The sequence below is a fragment of the Macrotis lagotis genome, chromosome 7, assembly GCF_037893015.1.
Source record: "Macrotis lagotis isolate mMagLag1 chromosome 7, bilby.v1.9.chrom.fasta, whole genome shotgun sequence".
Lineage (NCBI taxonomy): Eukaryota > Metazoa > Chordata > Mammalia > Peramelemorphia > Peramelidae > Macrotis > Macrotis lagotis.
The window spans coordinates 97787064-97807771 of NC_133664.1; the positions used below are offsets into that span (position 1 = coordinate 97787064).

General features: G+C 36.6%; 1 protein-coding gene across 1 annotated transcript in view; it reads right to left on the reverse strand.

Annotated features, from left to right (window-relative positions):
• The window catches only part of CNTNAP2 (contactin associated protein 2), a 2968630-nt gene that overhangs the window by 243415 nt on the left and 2704507 nt on the right, over nucleotides 1-20708 (reverse strand). Inside the window, exon 20 of the mRNA XM_074193472.1 lies at nucleotides 20516-20649. Coding sequence (XP_074049573.1) covers nucleotides 20516-20649 — 134 coding nt within the window. The remainder of the gene's footprint in view (nucleotides 1-20515; nucleotides 20650-20708) is intronic.

The following is a 20708-nucleotide window of genomic DNA, read 5'->3' on the forward strand; positions in this document are numbered from 1 at the left end:
AAAACAGCTCTTTTGGAAGAATAGATCCTTGACGAATGGCTTGGTGGAATAAAGAAACTAGACCAGACTCTCTTATGACATGCCATATCCCTCAAGGTTAGTAGAATTCCTTGAGATAAGAATAGAATATTGATTATCAAGAGAGCAAGATTTCTAAACTTAACCAATGGGTTAATAACAACAGGTCAGCTGAATCCCTGCACTATTAAGAGATAAAGAATCATGACTTGGTAGTTAATAGGACAAAATCAATTAATTGAAAATAGGATCAATTAAAAAATGATGCAAAACAAATCTTGAGCATTTCATATATACAAAGCAATCTAGATACCTGATAAATAGAAATATTAACATATGGAAGACAGTGAAATTAAAAGGGGTTAGGGAAGGTATTGCATCCTCCTTATTTAAAAGATAAAGAAACAAAGGTTGTAACTTATTCAACCTTGCTCCAGGTCATATAGTAGGTTGGAGAATTAGTATTTGAATCTGGACCATCTGACTTCAAATTGGGTGATCTTTTAACTAAATCATGCTTCTGGAGAAACGAATGACAGTTTTGAAAGATAGTTTGTTGTTTTTGTCAAAATCCATAATTTAGATTTTGGATGAATGGGAATGCAGAATTATAATATCAGAGCTTGTATTCTTGACCAAAAAATAAAGGCCAACCTACTTCTGAATAAAGTGAATATGATGCTCCAGAACAGATATGAATAACAATTATATAATTCTCATCCTAACAATAAGTTACAAGTTATATGGTAGCTATGGAGTAATAAAGTTTGGTTGACTTATTATGCCATATCACAAGGAAGAGAAAACTACAGTCTAAAACATTTAGGACAAATGTTAAAAGCTATCCACACGTTCCATTAAAAACAAAACAAAACAAACTCAAATATGCATTTCAATTCTAAGAGTTTAATGCATTTTGTCTTTAGAGTTGCTACCGGATGGGTTAAAAAAGGGGCTCTCCTCTTCCATCTTTTAAAAGGAAAAATCCTTTATTACACACTCATCAGTGCCCAGCAGAATATTCTTCATAAGACATGTATTCAGTTGACCTTATCAGGATGAGTTAACTATATATATAAAAGGAGGTATGGAATTGCTGGTAGAAGGCTGGTCTCAGAGTCAGGAAGATCAAGGTCCAAATACTGCCTTGGATAAATACTAGCTATATCTTAACCTCTCATTGTTTTAGGCAACTAAGAAAATAAATGGCAGGGAATTCACATTGGTACTCTGCTCCATTTGGTAGAGGGAGTTCCTTCACCTGTGAGTTTCCCCATGCCAATTAAGTCAGAGGTGCAATTGCTACCCCAATTACATACTAGACTCTGCTTTGAGTTGGATGTAATAAACTCAAAGCTTCCTCTATCTCTACTAGCAATTGTTTAGCAAATTCAAGAGTTTCTTAAAACCTCTCTACTATAATAATATAGTAAGCTATTTTTATATAGTTCTTTTTCCCACAAATTCTGTGCTCATAAGTTATTTTAAAGATGAAGAAAGAGCATCTCAGAAGGCTTAAGTGACTTGACTAAAGTCCCACAGTTGTTACATATTAAAGCTTCCATGCTATCTGGTGGCCTCTCCTCATTAAGAAGATACTTTTCTTCACCTTTCCTTTTCAGGGGTAAATGTGCCAAGTCCCTATAATTTAATAATTGTAACAAGTTGTTTATAAAATGACTGGAAAGTTGAAGGCAACATTTAAAGAACATCTTGGTTCTATCATGAGACATTCTGCTTATTCTTATTTTGTTTAAGGGGGTTTGATTCAGCTTCAGAAAAAGCATTAGTAGTTTTTATCAAGGTCATAAGTTTTGGTCCACATACAGTACCTCTCCATTGAATGAAAAGGTTGTTAGGTCAATGAACAATGAAAATAGCTTTGAGTTGTTCTTGACAGCTTCTCAGTGTGATAGATCAGGGTATATATAACTGTGATCAATAGTGGAATTTTTACAAAATTCAGCTTGCCCTTCATTTAACATCTTGCTTGGTAAACCTAATCCTACAATTTATTGAGAAAAAAACTAACCTGGTGTTTTAAAGAAACGTCCATCTGGGCACTAATGAGTCTGAAATAAAGGATTTTCCCTTTCATAAGAAGGGAGAGAGAGCCCTTTTTTTAACCCATCCGGTAGCAACTCTAAAGACAAAATGCATTAACCTCTTAGAATTGAAATGAATTTGAATGAGTCAAATAACTCAACTTCTACCTGAAGCATCAGTTTTCTCTGCAATATCTGACTAGCAGACACTCAACCTCTTCTTGAATATCTCCAGGACTGAAAATTCTCTATCTCCCATCCTTTAGCACATTCTCCTTTTGGAAAGCTTTAATTGTTGGAAGTTTTTCTTTATATTGAGTTGAAATCTACCTCCCCATAGCTGTCACCCTCTGATATTAGTTGAGCCCTAAAGGACCAAGAGAAAGAGGTGTAATTATTTTTCAAATGTTCTAAACCTTTCTACTTTCAATACCTCCAATTATTTTAATCACTTAACTATCTAATTGAACTTCTTCAACATGTCAATATTTTTCCTAAAGTTCAAAATATATAATTCTATGTTAAAAATTCCACATATGTTTGACCAAGACAAGATACAGTGATTCTCTCTTTTTCTATTTTGTACTTTATATTGCCATTGATGTAACTTAAGATTGAATCAGCTTTTGTTGGCTTCCCTGTCATACTTTTGGTTATATTGAACTTAAATTTCAGTTAAATCAATTTATTGGACCATAATGTGATGGATTTAGAGGTGGAAGAGGACTTAGAGACCAGAGAGGTCAATCTTTTTTTTTTAATAGTGAGGAAAATGAGGCACTAAGAAACTGACTTGCCCAGGGTCACACAATCGATATCTACAGTAGTATTTGAACTTAGGTTTTTTTTCCTTCACTCCCTAATTCAAGTCTTTCTTCCATGTTGCTTCTCAATTCAATTGAACAATTAGGTTTGGCAGGACTATTACTTGTTATACAGAGCAGATAGTATGGGGGTAACTCTCTGAACGATGGAACGAAAAAAGGTTTCTTCTACTGTTGTTGCTACCAGTACTTTGTTTTGGAGAAATTTACATAAGTGGACAAGATAATTAATATTTTGGGACTATGTTAAATATGATTAATTGTAAACAACTTTTACAAGATTGTTTGCTGTCATGGGGAGAGGGAAGGGAAGATGGTAGAAAAATATTGAACTAAAAAGTTTGCAAATGGATGAATGTTGAAAACTAACTTTGTATGTAATTGGAAAAAATAACTTAAAAACAATTAATATTTTTGTCTAGTAAGAAAGACATTGTATACTGTTCTGTAGGAGAAATAAGATTTCCAATTAGGAATGAGATCCAGAAATTTGAGTAGAGGGCTAGGTTGTTTGGGATTGTTGAATATCAAAGAAATTATTAGGTGAAGATTGACATAAAATTGAATAATTAATCAATAATGCCAACTATAAGTTGGTTATTTTGCCAGGTTATGGGACAACAGACATAAATGAAATAATTTTTATTCTCAAAAAGTTTAAATAGACCTTTTACAATACTGAATTTATTTTGGGTTATTTCCAAGTCAACCTATAAGAGATTCCTGTTTTCTCTAGAGAGATATGGAAAGGAATTCAAGAGCTTCTCTTCAATTAATTCCTTCAGAGAAGGCTGAAACCTTGACCCCATTAATCAGTCAGTTTGGTTGGAAGCTTATTCTTGTGCTACTCACAAGAGAAGTTGTTTAGTATAATTGGGCCTCAGCTGACAGATTACATTTTTGCTTCTGTTGGATGAATTGTGGGATTCTCAATGGCAGCCTTTGTTTTGACAACAGAGGGAATATATACTTTGAGGATGTTTGGAAAGGAGCCTAACATCTGGAATATTTTTTTTTTCTGAATAGGAGAAAAATTGATGAGTGCTAATTCAAATCAATTCTACAAACAGTTGCTAAGTATCTATTAAGTGAAAGGCACTAGAGAAACTGGTTCACTATGGTCCTTGTTTCCTTAAAGGAGGAGAATTTATATGACTTGGAAAATTCCATTTGAAGAAAATGTAGTCTTAAAGGAGAGCTTGTCAGGGATAAAATTCACCAAGAAAAATGATGAAAAATTGCATGGTCCTCTTCATTTTTTACATTGGGGTATGGTGGGGGTCAGAGGGCTATATGTAAATAGGTAGAATACAAGATAGAATGGGAGGACAAAGGGACAAAATAAACAAATCCAGGAGTACTCCAGGAAAATTTAAGGAAAGAGAAAATGCTTTCCATTGGTGCATTTTGTGGAGGGAGTGATATCAAGGAAAATTTCATGATAGAGGTGGCACCTAAGAAATTTTGAGTTAAATGAAAGATTTTAAGTAACAGGGGAGACAGAACTGGAGGAGGAGAACATTTGGTCTAATGATCTAACCATTGCACTACCTAGCTCTAGGAAGAGTTTATAATGGAACTGTGTATAGTGGTATCAATGGGAAATACTGATGGAGTAGAGCAGAGGGAATCAAGCATCCATCCCCCAATGTAGCCTTAAAGCAACAATAATCTCCAGACTGCAACTTTTACTAGATTAAAAGGAAATTGGGGAATAGTTTTAAAAATAAAAATAGAATATAGATAATATTGAGAGGTAGTTTTCTAAGTCAATATGTAGTCCATAAGGATCTTTAATATATGTTTTAGCATATATTCTCCCCCCCCATTTGACTTTGATACCTCTGGAGGATGGCAACTTAGAAAGAAAACAAAACAAAAAAAAATGCTTCAGAGAAGTAATGACTGGTGTGCAGAATCCATATCAGAAACTGTGAGGAATATGGGGTGTTTGGGTTCCACAAGAATGTGAAGGGGAAATTGTTGGTTTACATTACAAAGACTGGGGTCTGCCTGTATTGTTGCCTATGGGCAGGCATGTGAGTAAAGACAAAAGACAGCCTCAACTGAACAAAAAACAAAACAAAACCTGAGATTAGGTCAGGTCTGCCCCACCTAGTTCTAAATTATCCTAGGATCTACAACCTTCTCCTCTGTGTATGCTCAAGGAGGTAGCTGTTCTTGCTCATTAGTATAATGAGCAGGGAGGGCAAAACATATGGGGGCAAATTATACCAATTAGATTGTGACCCCAGCCAATGACTGGCATAAAGGGGCAGGAACAAAGCCTTTCAAACTGCATATAAGGACTAACATTTCTGAGATTCCTAGTTCCTCTCCTCTTGAGAGAGGTGTGCCACTTATAAAGATGTTTTAATCACTCTGTACTTAGTATTCATGAGCCATTTATAACAGAAACCACATAGTAATGTGGAGCAACAAACCCTAACTGGAGTCCTACCGAAGTACCATAACTCTGAAAACCTAGACACCTCTTTGGGGAAACTTGCTGACTCAGGGTCCCATTATGACTGTGGGCTCAAACCCAAGTCCTATTTATTTTCATTAAATTAAAAATATTTATTAATTTTGATTTCATTAAAAAGGTCATTCTATAAAAAGAGTCTGGGAGAGTCATGCCTGAGATCCTACCTGCAGTTTCAAAGTAACTTCAGTAGTAACATAACAACTTATAAAACAATGAGCATTTGCTAGTGACTCTCCTTGAAAGAGTATTCAATATGGAAGTTTCCACTCATCCAGGCAGGTACAATGAGCCAGAAAGTGCAATCTAATCCTTTAGATCAAGAGAGGTCTTAGAGATTACCCAATAGTGTTAAGGTAGAATGGTAAATATATGTTAAGAGATTGTATAAATAAGTCACCACCATTTTTAATGGCAGTTTTCAAGTTGCCATTTTTAATATCCCAGATATTTTCATTTTACTCAAGGTAAAAGAAAAACAGCATATTCCTTTTCTCTGAGTTTACTACTGAAGTTACTTTGAAACTGCAGGCAGGGTCTGAGAAATGACTTGTGGTCTCTTCCTTTCCCAGCCTCTTTTTATGGAATGACCTTTGTAACAAAATCAAAACTAATAAAAAACTGACCCATGTCCTTGACAGAATTAAACAGAATGTGACCAGTAGTCCATTAAAGTGGAAAATAAAATCACTAATATACTTGCTGAGAATCCCAATAGAGCTCCATGATATGGGAAAATGTCTTAGTGTATTGGGGGTAATAAGGAAAGAAAGCTTACTGAGTTCACTTTCTTTCAAAAGAACACATTTGCAATCCTTGACCAAGACACTGAGTTCACTATAGTAAGAAGAAACTAAATTAGCCAGAGAGGGAAGTTGCTGTAAATGAAATTTTAAGAGCAGATCTCCCAAGGCTAGCTAGGTCAACTTTTTTCATTTGTTTTGACATCATTAAAAAGATTAAATGTTTCCAAAGAGTCTTATTTTCTTTAATAAAGTCTGGGACAATTTCTGATATTAAAATTTTTCAGAAATGATTAGATCTATGTACCTATCAATAGAGTTCTTTCTCTGTTGGCAGGAAGGCCAAAGAGAAAGTGGGGGTAGGGTAGGGAACAATGATCCTTTTGAAGAAATGGCTTTCTGAGAGTCATCCATTAAGCTTCATTCATGTTAGTAGCTCCAATTCAAAAGATACTTATTAGAATGTAATAATGGAAACAAAAAACCCCTGAAGAATCATTTTTATTCTCATATATGCTGAAATACGATATTCTGAGAAGCTTTTATTGATGTTGGGTAAAGGAGAAGACGCTGACTGTTCTAGTATTGGCCTTCGCCCTGGAGTGAGCTGGATGGTCATGGCCATTTAGGTAAATAATTTAATGAGTCACAATGGAAAAAGCAATGTACACAGAAGATGAATTCAATTTTTTTCCTGTACTTCCTGTGTTACTGTGGATAAGTCATTTCTGTCTGGGCTTGAGTCTGATTTTTGTTACTTATTTGTGTTCCAAATCTATGTCTTTTGAAGGGAATGGAATTCCAGGAATGGAATCCCCCCTCAACACACTTTGTAGTGGGAGAGTGTTATTGAAGATGTGAGAATTTAAGTTACTCTTCTAGGTTCATATAGAAAGTATTTTTCAGAGGCAGGACTTTCGAACACCTAAGGTGATCCTTTTTCCACCTCAATAGCCCCTCAGGTATGACTTTATACCGATGTAAAATGGGGTCACTAGTATCTCTTACCTTGCAGGGCTGTCATGAGAAAGCATGGTGCAAAACGTTAAAGCAATATAGAAATGTACATTTTTATCAATTTTTCAGGGTCTCCATTTCTACATATGCAAAATGAATGAGCTGCATATAAATCAAATACCAAACTGTTTTTAGAGGAAATTTTTATGGAAGTGGAGAATTGAAATCAAAACAGATGCCCATCAATTGGGTAATGGTTAAATAAATTAAGGAACATGAATGTAATAGAATATTACTGAGAATCATGTGAAGACTTACATGTAGTGATATAGATTAACAAAGACAGGATGACTGTAGCATTTTAGAAAGAAAAAAGCAAAGAAAAGGAACAAGGAGGCTGTGTAATTATATGACCCGCATTTGGCCTCAGAGAAGAGTGGAGAAAATTTTATTCCTCTCTTCTTTGCAGAGGTGGAGGAATATGAATGTAAAATACTGCATATATTATAGACATGGTGAATATAATGACTGGTTTTGCTGAATTGTTCTTCCCTTCTTCCTTCTTTCTGCTAGAGGAGAAAGAGAAAGTCCATAGGGGAAAATGGAGATGATATAGAAATGGAAAATAACAATACAAATGTTTTTCCATATACAAAAATATTTTATTTAGAGAATAAATTCAGAGAATTGAATTAGTTGATTCCAAAAGTTTCTCCCACATCTAATACTACAATTTTTGATACTTAGGAATTATTGCTTTGTAATTGTAATGAATCAATTTGCATTTTCCTATTATACTTTATAAAATATTTTTTCTCTAAAGGATTATCTCCTAATTTTAATTCGCAAAAACATGAATGCTTGATTGAGAGACTTGTAGGATCATGCAATTTCAAGGTGGATAGAAATTTAGAAATGCTGTAGTCTAGGAACTATCATTCTGAGGTTTGTGCTCCTCCCGCCCACCCGCCGGAAGTCCTTAAATAGATTTCAAGGGAGGTCTATAAACTTACATGGTAAAAAGATGTATCTTTATTTTCATGTTACTCTTACTAAAAATCAGCATTTCATTCAATTATGAATGATAGAAAGAAAACAAACTTATTCTGAGAAGAAATTGAGAGGTTTCACTACAGTGACAAAAGGATTCATGGCAAAAAAGAAAACAAGAAATATTAAGAATTCCATTTCTAATGAAATCCCATCGTTTTAGAAATAAAACATCAAGGTTCAGAGAGATATTGTGGTTTGTCCAATAGTACAAAGTTAGTAAGGTGCAGAATCAGAATTTGAACACTGGTCTTCTGACTCAATCAGCTACTTTCTTCATTGAAATATAGTCTCTAGCTATAAACCAATTATGTGTTCTTGAGCATATCACTTCATTACCTCTATAAAAAGGAGAAAACATTTCTCCCTTATCAACTTCACAGTACTGTTGTTGCAATCACTGAGATAAGAGTGCATAATTGTCAATGTATATTATCATGTAAAAAGACTTTTTTTGACTTTTGTAGCATACTTTCATGTTTGTACATGAATCCTCCTTCATGAACATATGTGGTAGGTGCTTAATTCTTTTTCCTACCAATGCTCTAAACTAAATTATCATTTAGAGATATGGTAGTACAAAGGATTTTTGCTTTAATTATGATGGCAAATTCCCATGACTTCTGAATTTCAAGTTCTGAGATTTTTGTCATGGAAGTTACTATTACTCAATTTAGACAGTTGTTCAATTATTTTCAGTAAAGTTGACTCTTTATGACCTCATTTTGGGATTTTCTCGGCAAAGATCCTGTAGTGCTTTGCCATTTCCTTCTACAGCTGACTTTACAGATGAGGAAATTGAGGCAAACACAGTTAAGTGACTTCCTCAGAATCACACAGCTAGTGCCTGAGGCTAGATTTGGATTCAGGAAAATGAATCTTCCTGACTCCAAGCCTGACATTCTATCCACTCTGTCACTTAGCTGTCCTACATAATTTTTGAATTTGAACACAGAATCATTACATGCTCAAATTATTTGTATTCTCTCTGCCTGAGATCTCAGGTTGCTAATAGTATAGCTGGGGGAAGGTGGGAAAGAAGGAAATATTCTCAAAGTCATGCTCTGGTATTTCACAAATATCTCTCTCTTTCTTCCTCAATCAACTGTGCAACCGGTGCTTATTGGACTGCTGTGTAAATAAATGCCAGTTTGGAGTGTCTGTCTGTTTTTTTGTGTTATCTGCAAGCAGGGAGAAGAGTGGTTTCCCTTATCAGCTGCTATCTTCTGGAACCCACAGGTCAATTGCCAAAAAAAGAACTCATTATTTTCTTCCCTTCCACTGCCAACACATCATTTGTCCAAACTACTAGTCTCTAGTCAACATCCATATAATCAAGAACCCAATTTCAGGCTACATCAGCATCCTCCTAATTAGTCTACCTGTTTCTAGTATTTCTCTTCTCTAATTGATCCTCTTCAAAGCTACCAAATGAATTCTCCTAAGACAAAGATCTGATGGTGTCACTTCTTTGCTCAAAAGTATTGAGTGGTTTCTACTGCTTCTAGAATAAAAATCAAGTTCATCAGCTTGGAATTTGAAGCCCCCCACAATCAGATTCCATCTTCATTCACAGCCTTCTTTCATATTATTGCCCTTCACTCATTCTACATTTTAGCTAATCTCGTCTGTTTCTTGTTGCCAAAAGTCAACATAGATTTTCCATCTCCATGGCTTCACAGTGGCTAAGTCCTTTGCCTGAAGAGTCTTCTTTTTTCTCTTCTCTCCTACATCCTAGATTCCTCAGAGGTTCTACAAAAGTGCACTTCATATACCAGGTCTTTACAGAACCTCATCTGGCCTTCATGCCTTCCCTCTTTGCTGTGTCCCCCCCCCCCCAGATGATCTTGTATTTATATATCTTTGTACATAGAATATCCTACCTCAGTGACCTCTTGCTTGACTCAGAGTGTAAGTCACTTGTAGGCAGCTAGTGTTTGATTTTTCTTTTTGTATCCCTAGCACTCAGTTCAGTTTGGTTAGAATGAAGAAATGTATTAAGAAGAGTAAGATGGAGTAAACCAAAAGGAAGATAGAACCAAACTATTTCAATAGAGAGACAAGTTTAAGTCCTCATCAAATACTTGAAGACAGCTGTTACATTGGTGCCACAGTGAATAGAGCCCTGGTCTTGGAGTCAGGAGTTTGAGAGTTCAAATGCTGCCTTAGACACTTAACTATGATTGCCTCACATTTCTGATCCATATCTAGACCCAGATGACTCTGGAGGAGAAAGTGAGGCTGGTGACTTAGCACAGCAACCTCTCACTCAAATCCAATTCCCTTGCTTGTCATGGCATCACCTCCCTGATGTTATGGCCTTTGTCTTTGAGATTGAAGAACAAACTTCATCTTTATTTCTCCTCCAGGCTAAGTATGTTTAGTTCCTTCAATCACCCATGATTGTTTGCCTTCCCCTGAAACTTATCCAGTTTATCAATGCTCTACTAAACTATCATGCCCAGAAATGACTCAGTACTCCAATCTGATCAGAATGGAGTAGAGTAAGATGGTTACTTTTTGATCCTGGAAGCTATGATTCACTTAATGAATCCAAAGATTGCTTTTATGCTTTTTTTGTTGTTATTGTTACTTTACCATACTGTTGACTCATATTGCTGGGCTTTTCATTCAGTCAGTAATGAATGATTATCCATTAACTCTTGTCATTCACCCATTTCAAATTCAATTAATTGTGACTTATGATAAAGAATACTGTCTATCACTAAAGACAGAGCTGATGGAATCAGATTGAGTGCAAGATTGAAGCACACTTTTGAAAATTTTACTTTTCTCCAGGTTTTATTTTTTGAGGTGGAGAGGCTATGTTTACTTTTACAACATGATAATTATGGTAATGTTTTGTATGATTACACATTTTTAACCTATATCAAATAATTTGCTTTCTCAATGAGGGGGGATGGAGTAGGAAGAAGGAAGAGAATTCAGAACTTCAACCTTAAAAAAAATGAATGTTAAAACTTGCTTTGGGGGCAGCTAGGTAGATAGAGCAGGAGGACCTGAGTTCAAATCTGCACTCAGATGCTAAATAATTGCCTAGCTGTGTGATCTTGGGCAAGTCACTTAGACCCATTGCCTTGCAAAGTCCCCCTCCCCAAATAAAACCAAAGAAACCTTGCTTTTACATGTAACTAGGAGAAAATGAAAGAAGAAAATACAAGTTCAACTAGCTGAACTATCATCTATCTTACATATATACACATCTTTTCCACAATATTAGCTTGTTACTGGAGGGAATTTGTGACCTCAGTATTATGAGCAGAACACAAACTATTCATGACTTCTTATGCTGTGACTCTTATCCTCAAAGTCCAATAAATTCTCCATGAGTGATATATATTCATTGTGCTAGAAGCTTTCTCCTATTTCTACTGAAATTATGCAAACATCAATAGAGCACATACACTGTCCAAAAGTCATCCCTCATTCATACTAACATGACCAGTCCATTTCCTTTTTTATAGCTATATATCTACTTGATGATCTCCTGTCCTGTTTTTCCATTATACTTCTCTCATAGTAATATCTTGCAGCCTATTCATACCCATTATGTACCTCTCAAATACCTGTTAGGCAACCTGCAACTTCAGGTCTTCAGTAACTGTGGTATTTTATGATTTGTGGCCATAAAGCATCCCTGGAAGATGACTGATAGAATTTTGTTTCAGAAAGAAACTATGTAGTTATTAAAATAATGAATGATTAATTTCCCAAAGTCATCCACATCGTTCTTATGAAAAGAGTTTAGCATTGATGATGATGCAACCTTGATTCAACTCTGTTTGAAATTTTTTATAATGCATATAAACCATAAGGTACCATGGGCAAATTATGCAAATTTATTTGTACACTATTTTGTTGAAATTCTGATTACCAAGCAGACATAAAACACTGTCATCCACTAAAGTTCTAATATAAATCTTATGCTGTAAGGGATGGGGCCTAAGTTCTTGAATAGAACATTAACTCTAGCTGGAAAGGGTTTTGAATTCTGGTCGAGGCAGAGAGAAACCAGTTCAAATCATCTTTTAAGAACTCATTGTTCAACTTTCCATATGAGCAATTAGACCTCAAAAATCAGCAAATGCTACAAATCAAGACTTGATTTATTGTTTTGTTGACTGTGTAGACTTAAAAAAGTTGATTGTGTAGACTTAAAAAATTTGAGAAAATATTAATAATACAGATTAAACTAAATGTGTCACAAGTACTTTATTTCCCTTCATGATATTGAGTCTATTTTCCAAGACCCAACCTACAAGGATCATAAGTGGGGTGAGACTTGTCACAAAGAGGTTAACTGCCAGGTAATGATTTTCTTTTATTTTTGTTACAGCAACTTATAAAGATCATGCATTAAATTCCCCTGGACCTGTCTATGATCTTCCTTGGGAAGACAGTAAGACACTGACAAAATCATGCATCTTTTGATTTCTAAAGAAGTTGGCACAAAAAAAAAAAAAACCAACCCAAAACATTCTTGTGGTCTTCTAAAAACTAGCTGCTGGTAATTCTGACAAGACTTTGAATGAGAAGAAGCTGCCTCATGTTTCTTCTCTAACTTGTGATTTAGAAATCCCAGAACCTGAAATATTGACGACTACCCTAACTTTTAACCCAGCATGCTATTTTTAAAGGATATCTATTTTTCTGATAGAGGTTGGTTTAAATTTTGACTGTCAGTAAGCCTTAAGCTATTATCACTAATGATGCTTTGACTATTTATGAGCGATGACACTTGAGGGTTGTAATAAGGCTACTTTACACTACCATCTGGTAATTCAGTACAGTCAGTCCTTGATTATCTGAACGTAGATTTTCCACTTTGTGGATTTGTAGGCCACAAATTTTTCATCCCAGGTCAGCTTTCCTAAACTGCTTACTGTACTCTGAGGCAGTGTGTGCTCAGGAAATGTAAACTAATTTAATAGTAGCTTAAGTAAAACGTCAAAAGGCAAACTTGCCTTAGAAGCAGGATATAAATTTATAAACATCACATAATGTATTCCAAAGGTCTTTTTGCAAAATGATTTGCATTCCATAATGATTTCAGATGATCTCATGTTTCATATTATCCATACCCTTGCTCTCCACCATTAGCATGAATTATTGAAAGTTGACTTAAATTACTTTGAGATTATTTAAATATCTTTGCCAGTGTGCCCCACTGTAGCCAAGGGCTATTATAGTAAGTTGAAGATACAGATATTTAGAAGATGAATTAGTAGGTATCACCAAGAAAAAAATGCTGTTGTATAATGAAGCCATATAGTTGGGTTCTACAGCATCAGGTGGAGAGGAGGGATAGATTGTAGGACTGGAAAGACACTATAAATGAAAGATTTCATGAATGCCCACATTCAAAATGGGGAGGGAAGATTAGTGGTGAGGGGGAGCAAGAGAAGGAATATAAAGAGCTTAAGAATATGAGTTTGACCTACTTTTCCTCCACATTAAACATACTCTTTTGCATCTCCTCCATTGCTCTTCTCTTAAGTGGAGGAAAGATTAAGAGTAACATGGAGAGACAGTACAATGAAATGGAGAGATTGGATTCAAAGAGCGCTTATAATGATCTGGACTGAAGAGCCCAGATTGAACTTGAATAGACTGAAATTTGCAAACTAGTCCTAACACCCTAATTCCTGCTGCTGCTAAGGCAAAGATCATTACCAGGGCTAGTACAAAAGCACAAAATAGGTAGCATCTGAACTGGAGCTTCAAGGAAAAAGAAGGGTTTCAACAGAGTTGAGAAGGTAGTACATTCCTGCCAAATGAAGCTCTATTAGAAAATGGATTTTGACTTGGATTTAGAGAATGTGTTTGAATCTCTTTGTGAACTTTGTGACCTTAGGCAAATCATTGAAACTCTCTGGGTCTCAGATTATTTGTTTATAGAATGAAGGACTGGGTGCTAGTTTAAATAACTATGAGAATGCAATACAAGGAACAACATATAAGGGGAAGGCAGGATCAAGGAAAAGTGAACAGTCCATTACCAGTGTGTGGTGAAAAGAGGCAACAATCAGATTGGAACAGGACAGAGGGACTTAATGGTTGGGCTAAGGAGCCTGTGTTATCTTCTAAAGGAACTGGGGAGACATGATTCTGGTGTAGGAGACTGATGTAAATACTTTACATTAAAAAGCCTGGGGAGGTGGAGCTAAGAGGGCCACATGAAGACAGCATTTCCTGGGAACTCCTTCCCCAGGGAACTCCAAAAGCCATCAAATTATTACTCTAGCCAAAATTTAGAGGGGGCAGAACCCACAGAAAGACTGAGTGATACATTTTCCCAGTTCAAAATAACTAAGAAGTTCTGCAGGAAAGATGTGTTTCACTAGGACTGGGAGTTGGAAAAAACCCCAGTTGCAGAGCAGCCTGGGAACAACTTGAAGGGGTGGGGAGAAAATTCGGCTAGAACAGAATTAGTGTGGAGTGAAGAGCACCAGGCCACAGAATCGGGAGAAACCAGCCTGCACCTACAGAGCACAGCCCATAGATGGTAAGGGAGTTGGAGAGAAGGCAGAAATATCTCTGTTTTCCCTTGGGGCAGGACTCTGCTGATTGTCCACATTCAGATCCAGGTTGTAGCTTAGACTGCCATACTAAGATAGCCCAGCAGGGTTCCTCCTTACAGTTCCAGGGCAGAGGGTAGTGCTGTGGTCATCTACATATCAAAGCACAGGCAAGACAGCATAAGACCATAAGACCTTGGAGGAATAAAAGTCCCAGTGGGGTGTTGCCCCCCCAAACCCCCCAAGCCTTGGAAATTAACCTTGGGCAGAGGAAATGAGTAAACAACAGAAAAAGAAGAATCTGACCATAGAGAATTACTTTAGTCCCATTGAGGATCAAAACATATACTCAGATGATGACAAAATCAAAGCTTCCATATCAAAACTTTCAAGGGAAATAGAAAATGGGCTCAGACTATGGATGAGCTTAAAAAAGATTTTGAAAAGCAATTAAGGGAGGTGGAGGAAAAATTGGGAGGAGAAATGAGAGTGATGCAGATAAATCATGAAAACCACATCAACAGCTTGGTGAAAGATATACAAAAAAAATACTGAAGAAAATAATATAGGGGACAGCTATGTGGCACAGTGGATAGAGCTCTGGCCCTGGAGTCAGGAGTACCTGAGTTCAAATCCGGTCTCAGATTCTTAATAATTACCTAGCTGTGTGGCCTTGGGAAAGTCACTTAACCCCATTTACCTCACAAAAACCTAAAAAAAACCCCAAACAGTTTAGGTCAAATGGAAAAAAGAAAAACAAAAGGCAAATGAGGAGAATGCCTTAAAAAGCAGAATTGACCAACTGGAAAAGGAGATAAAAAAGCTCTCTGAAGAAAATAACTCCTTCAAATGCAGAATGGAACTAAAGGAAGCTGATGACTTTGCAAGAAATCGGGATGAAATAAAAGTCTTCCAAAAAAGCCAAAAATTAGAAGAAAATGTGAAATATCTCATTTGGAAAACCAACCAACCTCAAAAACAGATCCAGAAGAAATAATGTGAAAATTATTGGGCTATTTGAAAGCCACAACCAGGAGAAGAGCCTAGACTTCATTTTTTTTCAAGAAATAGCACAGCAAAATTGCCCTGAGATCCTAAAAGCAGGGTGTAAAATAGAAATTGAGGGAATTCACCAGTTACCTCCTGAAAGAGATCCCAAAAGAAAAACTTCCAGGAATATTATAGCCAAATTCCAAAACTCTCAAATCAAATAGAAAATTCTAAAAGCTGCCAGAAACAAACAAATCAACTACCGAGGTTCCATAGTCAGGATTACACAGGATCTGGTAGCATCTACATTAAGGGCTCATAGGGATCTTGGTTTACAACTGAGAATCAACTACCCAGCAAAATTAAACATCCTCTTTCAGGGGTAAAGATGGACTTTCACACTTTCCTATTGAAACAATCAGAGCTGAACAGAAAGTTTGATCTCCAAGTATAGGACTCTGGTGAACCATAGAGGGAGTGGAAGAGAAGGATTATGAGGAACTTAATGATATTGAACTGTTTATGTTCCTGCATGGGAAGAAGATATTGAACTTTCTCATTTATAAGAGCTGTTAGAAGGAGCATATATAGACAGGGCACAGGAAGGAGCAGAATATAATGGTATAATATAGTAAAAAGATGGCGTCAATGGGTGATAATGGAAAGTACTGGGAGGAAGGGAAAGGAGATGAAGGAAAAGCTAAGAAATTTCACATAAGAGACAAGAAAAAAATTTTTTCAATGGAGTAGAATGGGGGAAGGCAAGGGGGAATGAGTGAGCCTTCATTCTCATCAGAAATGGCTCAGAGAGGAAATAACCTACACATTTAATAGGGTGAGGAGATCTATTTTACCCTAAAGAAAAATGAGAAGAAAGACTTGGGATAAGGGGGAATGGGGGGAGGTAAGGGGGGGAATAGGTGAAAGAAGAGAGGGAAGATTGTGGAAGAGGGTACTCAGATACAACACGCTTTTGAACAGGGCCAGGATGAAAGGAGAGAAAGAATCAAATAAATGAGAGTGGGGAGGAATAGAGTGCAGGGAAATACAGCTAGTAATAGCAACTGTGGGAAAAATATTGAAATGACTTCTCTGTTGAATTTATGATAAAGAAAGCAACTCACCCCAGAGATAGAGTCATTGGAATCTGAACACAGTCTGAAGTACATTTTTTTTCTCTCTCTCACTATTCTTGAGGTTTTTCATCTTCTTGGGGGGAAGGGGTTTATGTTTATTCTTATGACAAAATTATTGTAATAATATAAAATAAACCATGAACAAAAAAAGCTTGGGTTGGCAATTATATGAAAGATTAAAAGAACAGAGGATTTGGAAATAAGCAAACAATTAAGAAGACATACAATAGTTGAAGCAAGAGGTGATAATGAGAAAAAGTACTAGCAGTATTTGTGAAGATATCTAGAAGCAGGGGTTAGTCAAAAGAATCAAATGGGTAGGGATGAATGTCCTGGAAGATAAAAGACAAGAAGAGATTAAGACACAAGTAGAGGGGTCAATACAAAGAAAGAAGTTGGTCACCACATCCTATGAGACTGTTGAAAAAAAAGAGAAGCCTGGAAAAAACAAAGTTTTGATAAAGGCAGAAGAAGGAATTGGCAATGGATAACCTCAATGATCTAATTAAGCAAAAAGTAAAATACAGTATCTACTGAAAAAAACAGATATTGGGGAGTTGCAGCCTGGAATTTTAGGGGAGGAGAAAAAACTTAGAATAGTCATTGTGAGGACTATGAAAAGACACTGAAAAAAAAATGAAGAAAAGTATAGATCTGCATTGCTGAGGTCTGTTTAAGGTTGGTAGATCAATCTTCAGTGGACTTAATCAACACAGATTTTGACTTTCTCTAGCATCACTCTACTCCTGATGAGTAGAAATGGAAAAGTCAGGCAATCTGCTAAGCACTTTAAAAATATCACCTCATTTATCTTCCCAACAATTCTGGGAGCTAGGTAGGTCTTATTACTCACCCCATTTTATAGTTGAGGAAACTGAAACAAGAAGTGGCTTGTTCCAGGGTCATACAGCAAGGGAGGACCTGAGACTAGATTTTGAGTCTAGGCTCAGTTCTCTGTTCAATGGGCTGCCTAGAGAGATTAGCAGAGTGGGAAATAAGAGATAAAGAGACTCAAGGGTGGATGAACAGTAAATTCCTGCAATGATGTAGTCTATGGCCATGAATGTCAAGGGAGGGAAATAAAGTCAGAGCATAGGTGATGACCTGGAAGAACTAGTAGAGACTAGATGGAGGTTGATTTGAAGAGAAAAGCATCTCAGAAATGTTTAGACAATGGGAGATACAGATTTTTGTTCAGAAAGGAATGTTTCCAAAATACTTCAGTGTTTTGAAGGGGAAACAGTTCTGAGTCAGAGGTATAATCACTCCTATGGTTAGCTGAGGTGGAGAATAAATGGAAGTAACAGAATTTGAAGAGAATGATGAAATGAATAATGTCATCAGTATGACTTTTGAAGACACTGTGAGGATGATGACATAGTTTGAGGAGAGGTAGACTGTGAGCCAGGCACCCAAAGTCAATGAGAGAAGGGGAAGAGTGACCTGGAAGCCAGTAGATTAAATCAAGGGCACTTAAGTGGCATAGTGAATAGAATAATGGATAGATAATAGGCTTAGAATGAGGGAGACTCATCTTGGTCTCAGACCTTTACTTAGGTGTGTGACCTTGAGAAGTCACTCAACTCCATTTGGCTCAGTTGCCTATCAGTTGTTCAGAGAATGGACAAACTTACAAATGAGAGAGAGCAGTCAGGATTAATCCATTCAGGGCATGGGAGACACTTGGAAAAAAAAGAAAACATAAAAAGACAATATGTGAAGGGAATAACATGAGATAAAACTAGAAAGGCTGGTTAGACAATGGGTGGCAGAAGACCTCACATGCTAGGATTGAGAGTTTTATCTTAATTCAGGAGGTAATCTAGTCACAGAGAAGTGGCATACCCAAGTGATATTTAAGGAAAATTTTTTTTAATATAAATATTTTGTTTTCCAATTATATACAATAGCAGTTTCTACCCATCATTTTTTGTAATAGTTTGAATTTTACAATTTTACCCCCAACCTCACTTTCCTCCCCCCCTGCACGTGCCCCCCACACAGAAGGCAGTCTGATAGCTTAAGGAAGATTTTCTACAAAATAATGTGAAGGATGGATTAGAGACAGTGGAGACCAGAGGCTGGAAGAGAAGTAAAGAGACTCTTAGAACAGTTTAGCTAGGAGAAGCTAGAATTTTGAACTAAGATAGCTTCAGTGGGAAGAAAGGCACTGTGGGGGAGGCATGGGGTATAATGAAGTGGTGAGGAGAGTATGGAGAAGGGCAGGATTCTGGGTAAATATATGGATGGTTATCTCATTGAAAGATAGAGATAAATTAGAGATAACTGCAGGTTTGAGGAAAATAATGTAAAATTAAATTAGCAAAAGGAATCTTATGAAGGGGCAACTAGTTGGTGTAGTGGATAAAGTGCCATGCCTGGAGTCAAGAAGTTTCATCTTCCTGAATTCAAATTTGGCCTCAGACACTTAATAGCTGTATGTCCTGAATAAGTCACTTATCCTCATTTGCCTCAGTTTCCTCATCTGTAAAATGAACTGGAGAAGGAAATAGCAAATTGCTCCAATAGATATGCCAAAAATACCCCAAATGAGGTTACAAAGAGTTAGATGTAATTGAAACCCAAATCTTATTTAATCATGGGATATTTAATCTTTCATTTATTCATTTCTCCTGTTAAAATACAATTTATAGATAAGAATGAATTTTGTTGCTGTTTGGGAAATTAAGTATAGGTACGCTGCAGTAAAAACTTTGGACATATCCCAGAAAAGAAAAAGACCAAACCTGTTAATGCTAGTGTCCACATCTGAAGGAGAATACCTCCCCCAACACTTAGCTGTCAAAAGAGGCATGTGGCTGATTAAATCATCCTTGCTATTGAGTTATGCCTTTGACACCCACCAGACCCTTTAATAGAGGCAATAATACCCTCTGCCACTTTTCTACAGTCTGAACTTCCCACAGCAGCCAGCCTGAATGTGAATGAGAACTGAAAGACCGTTGAACTCCTGCCAGATGACACCATATTCCACTGAAAAGACAGTATCCCCTGCTGTCCTTTCTCCTGACAGGTATCTATTTTGATCTCCTCCTAGAGAATACAATGACAGCTCCCATCCTTGATCTTTTGGCTTAGTTCCCAAGGAGATATCCCCTTCTTATGTTTTATTCATGGTGTGTGTGTAGGTCCACTTCTTTCACTGTAAAAACTACTGGTAGGGTAGGGGCAACAAATAAAGCAGTATTGGACTAAAAGTCACATGAGAAAATCACCATCTCCTTGAGTCTCGAGTCCAAAGTGGAATCAGAATCTTCTTGGGGTGGGGAATTGAGGCTTTGATTGTAAGACTAGGTAAAGGCAGAGAGGGAGCGAAGACTAAAGAGGGAGAGAATGAGACTGAGAATGAAGGAGTCACGTAGAGACGTTCATATGTGTGTGGGAATAATGAAAGTAGTGGGCAGCCAAGCCAGAATAAACCATGCTGGGATGCAATATAAACTTCAGGAATCTGAGATCATTTACAAGAAAGACAGCACGTCAGAAAAAAGTAGTGGACTGAGAGACAGCTTTAAATTGGGATAGCCAAAAAAAAAAAAGAGTGCCCATTATCAGTCTCCCCACTTCCCCCACACCCCAATAGTCTTTTGCCATCAACTTAGTTATTGCCCTTTCTGCAAGAATTATGTAGCTATACTTTTAGTAGTCATAAAATTGTAAGGGAAGAAATAATAGCAATAAAAATATGTTGTTGTTGTTGTTTTTACCTGGAGAATTATATCCTTTTCATTACGGGTGATGTTAACACTGTGAGGCTGTCCATTTGCCATGTTTCGGTGGTCTACATCAATATTATATGGCTCTCGGGTGCCTCCCAGGTTGTATCGAATCTGTAAGATTCCTGTATAAAAAAGTAGTGGAAAGTCTTAGCAATTTCTTTAATTTATATCTTGTACTCAT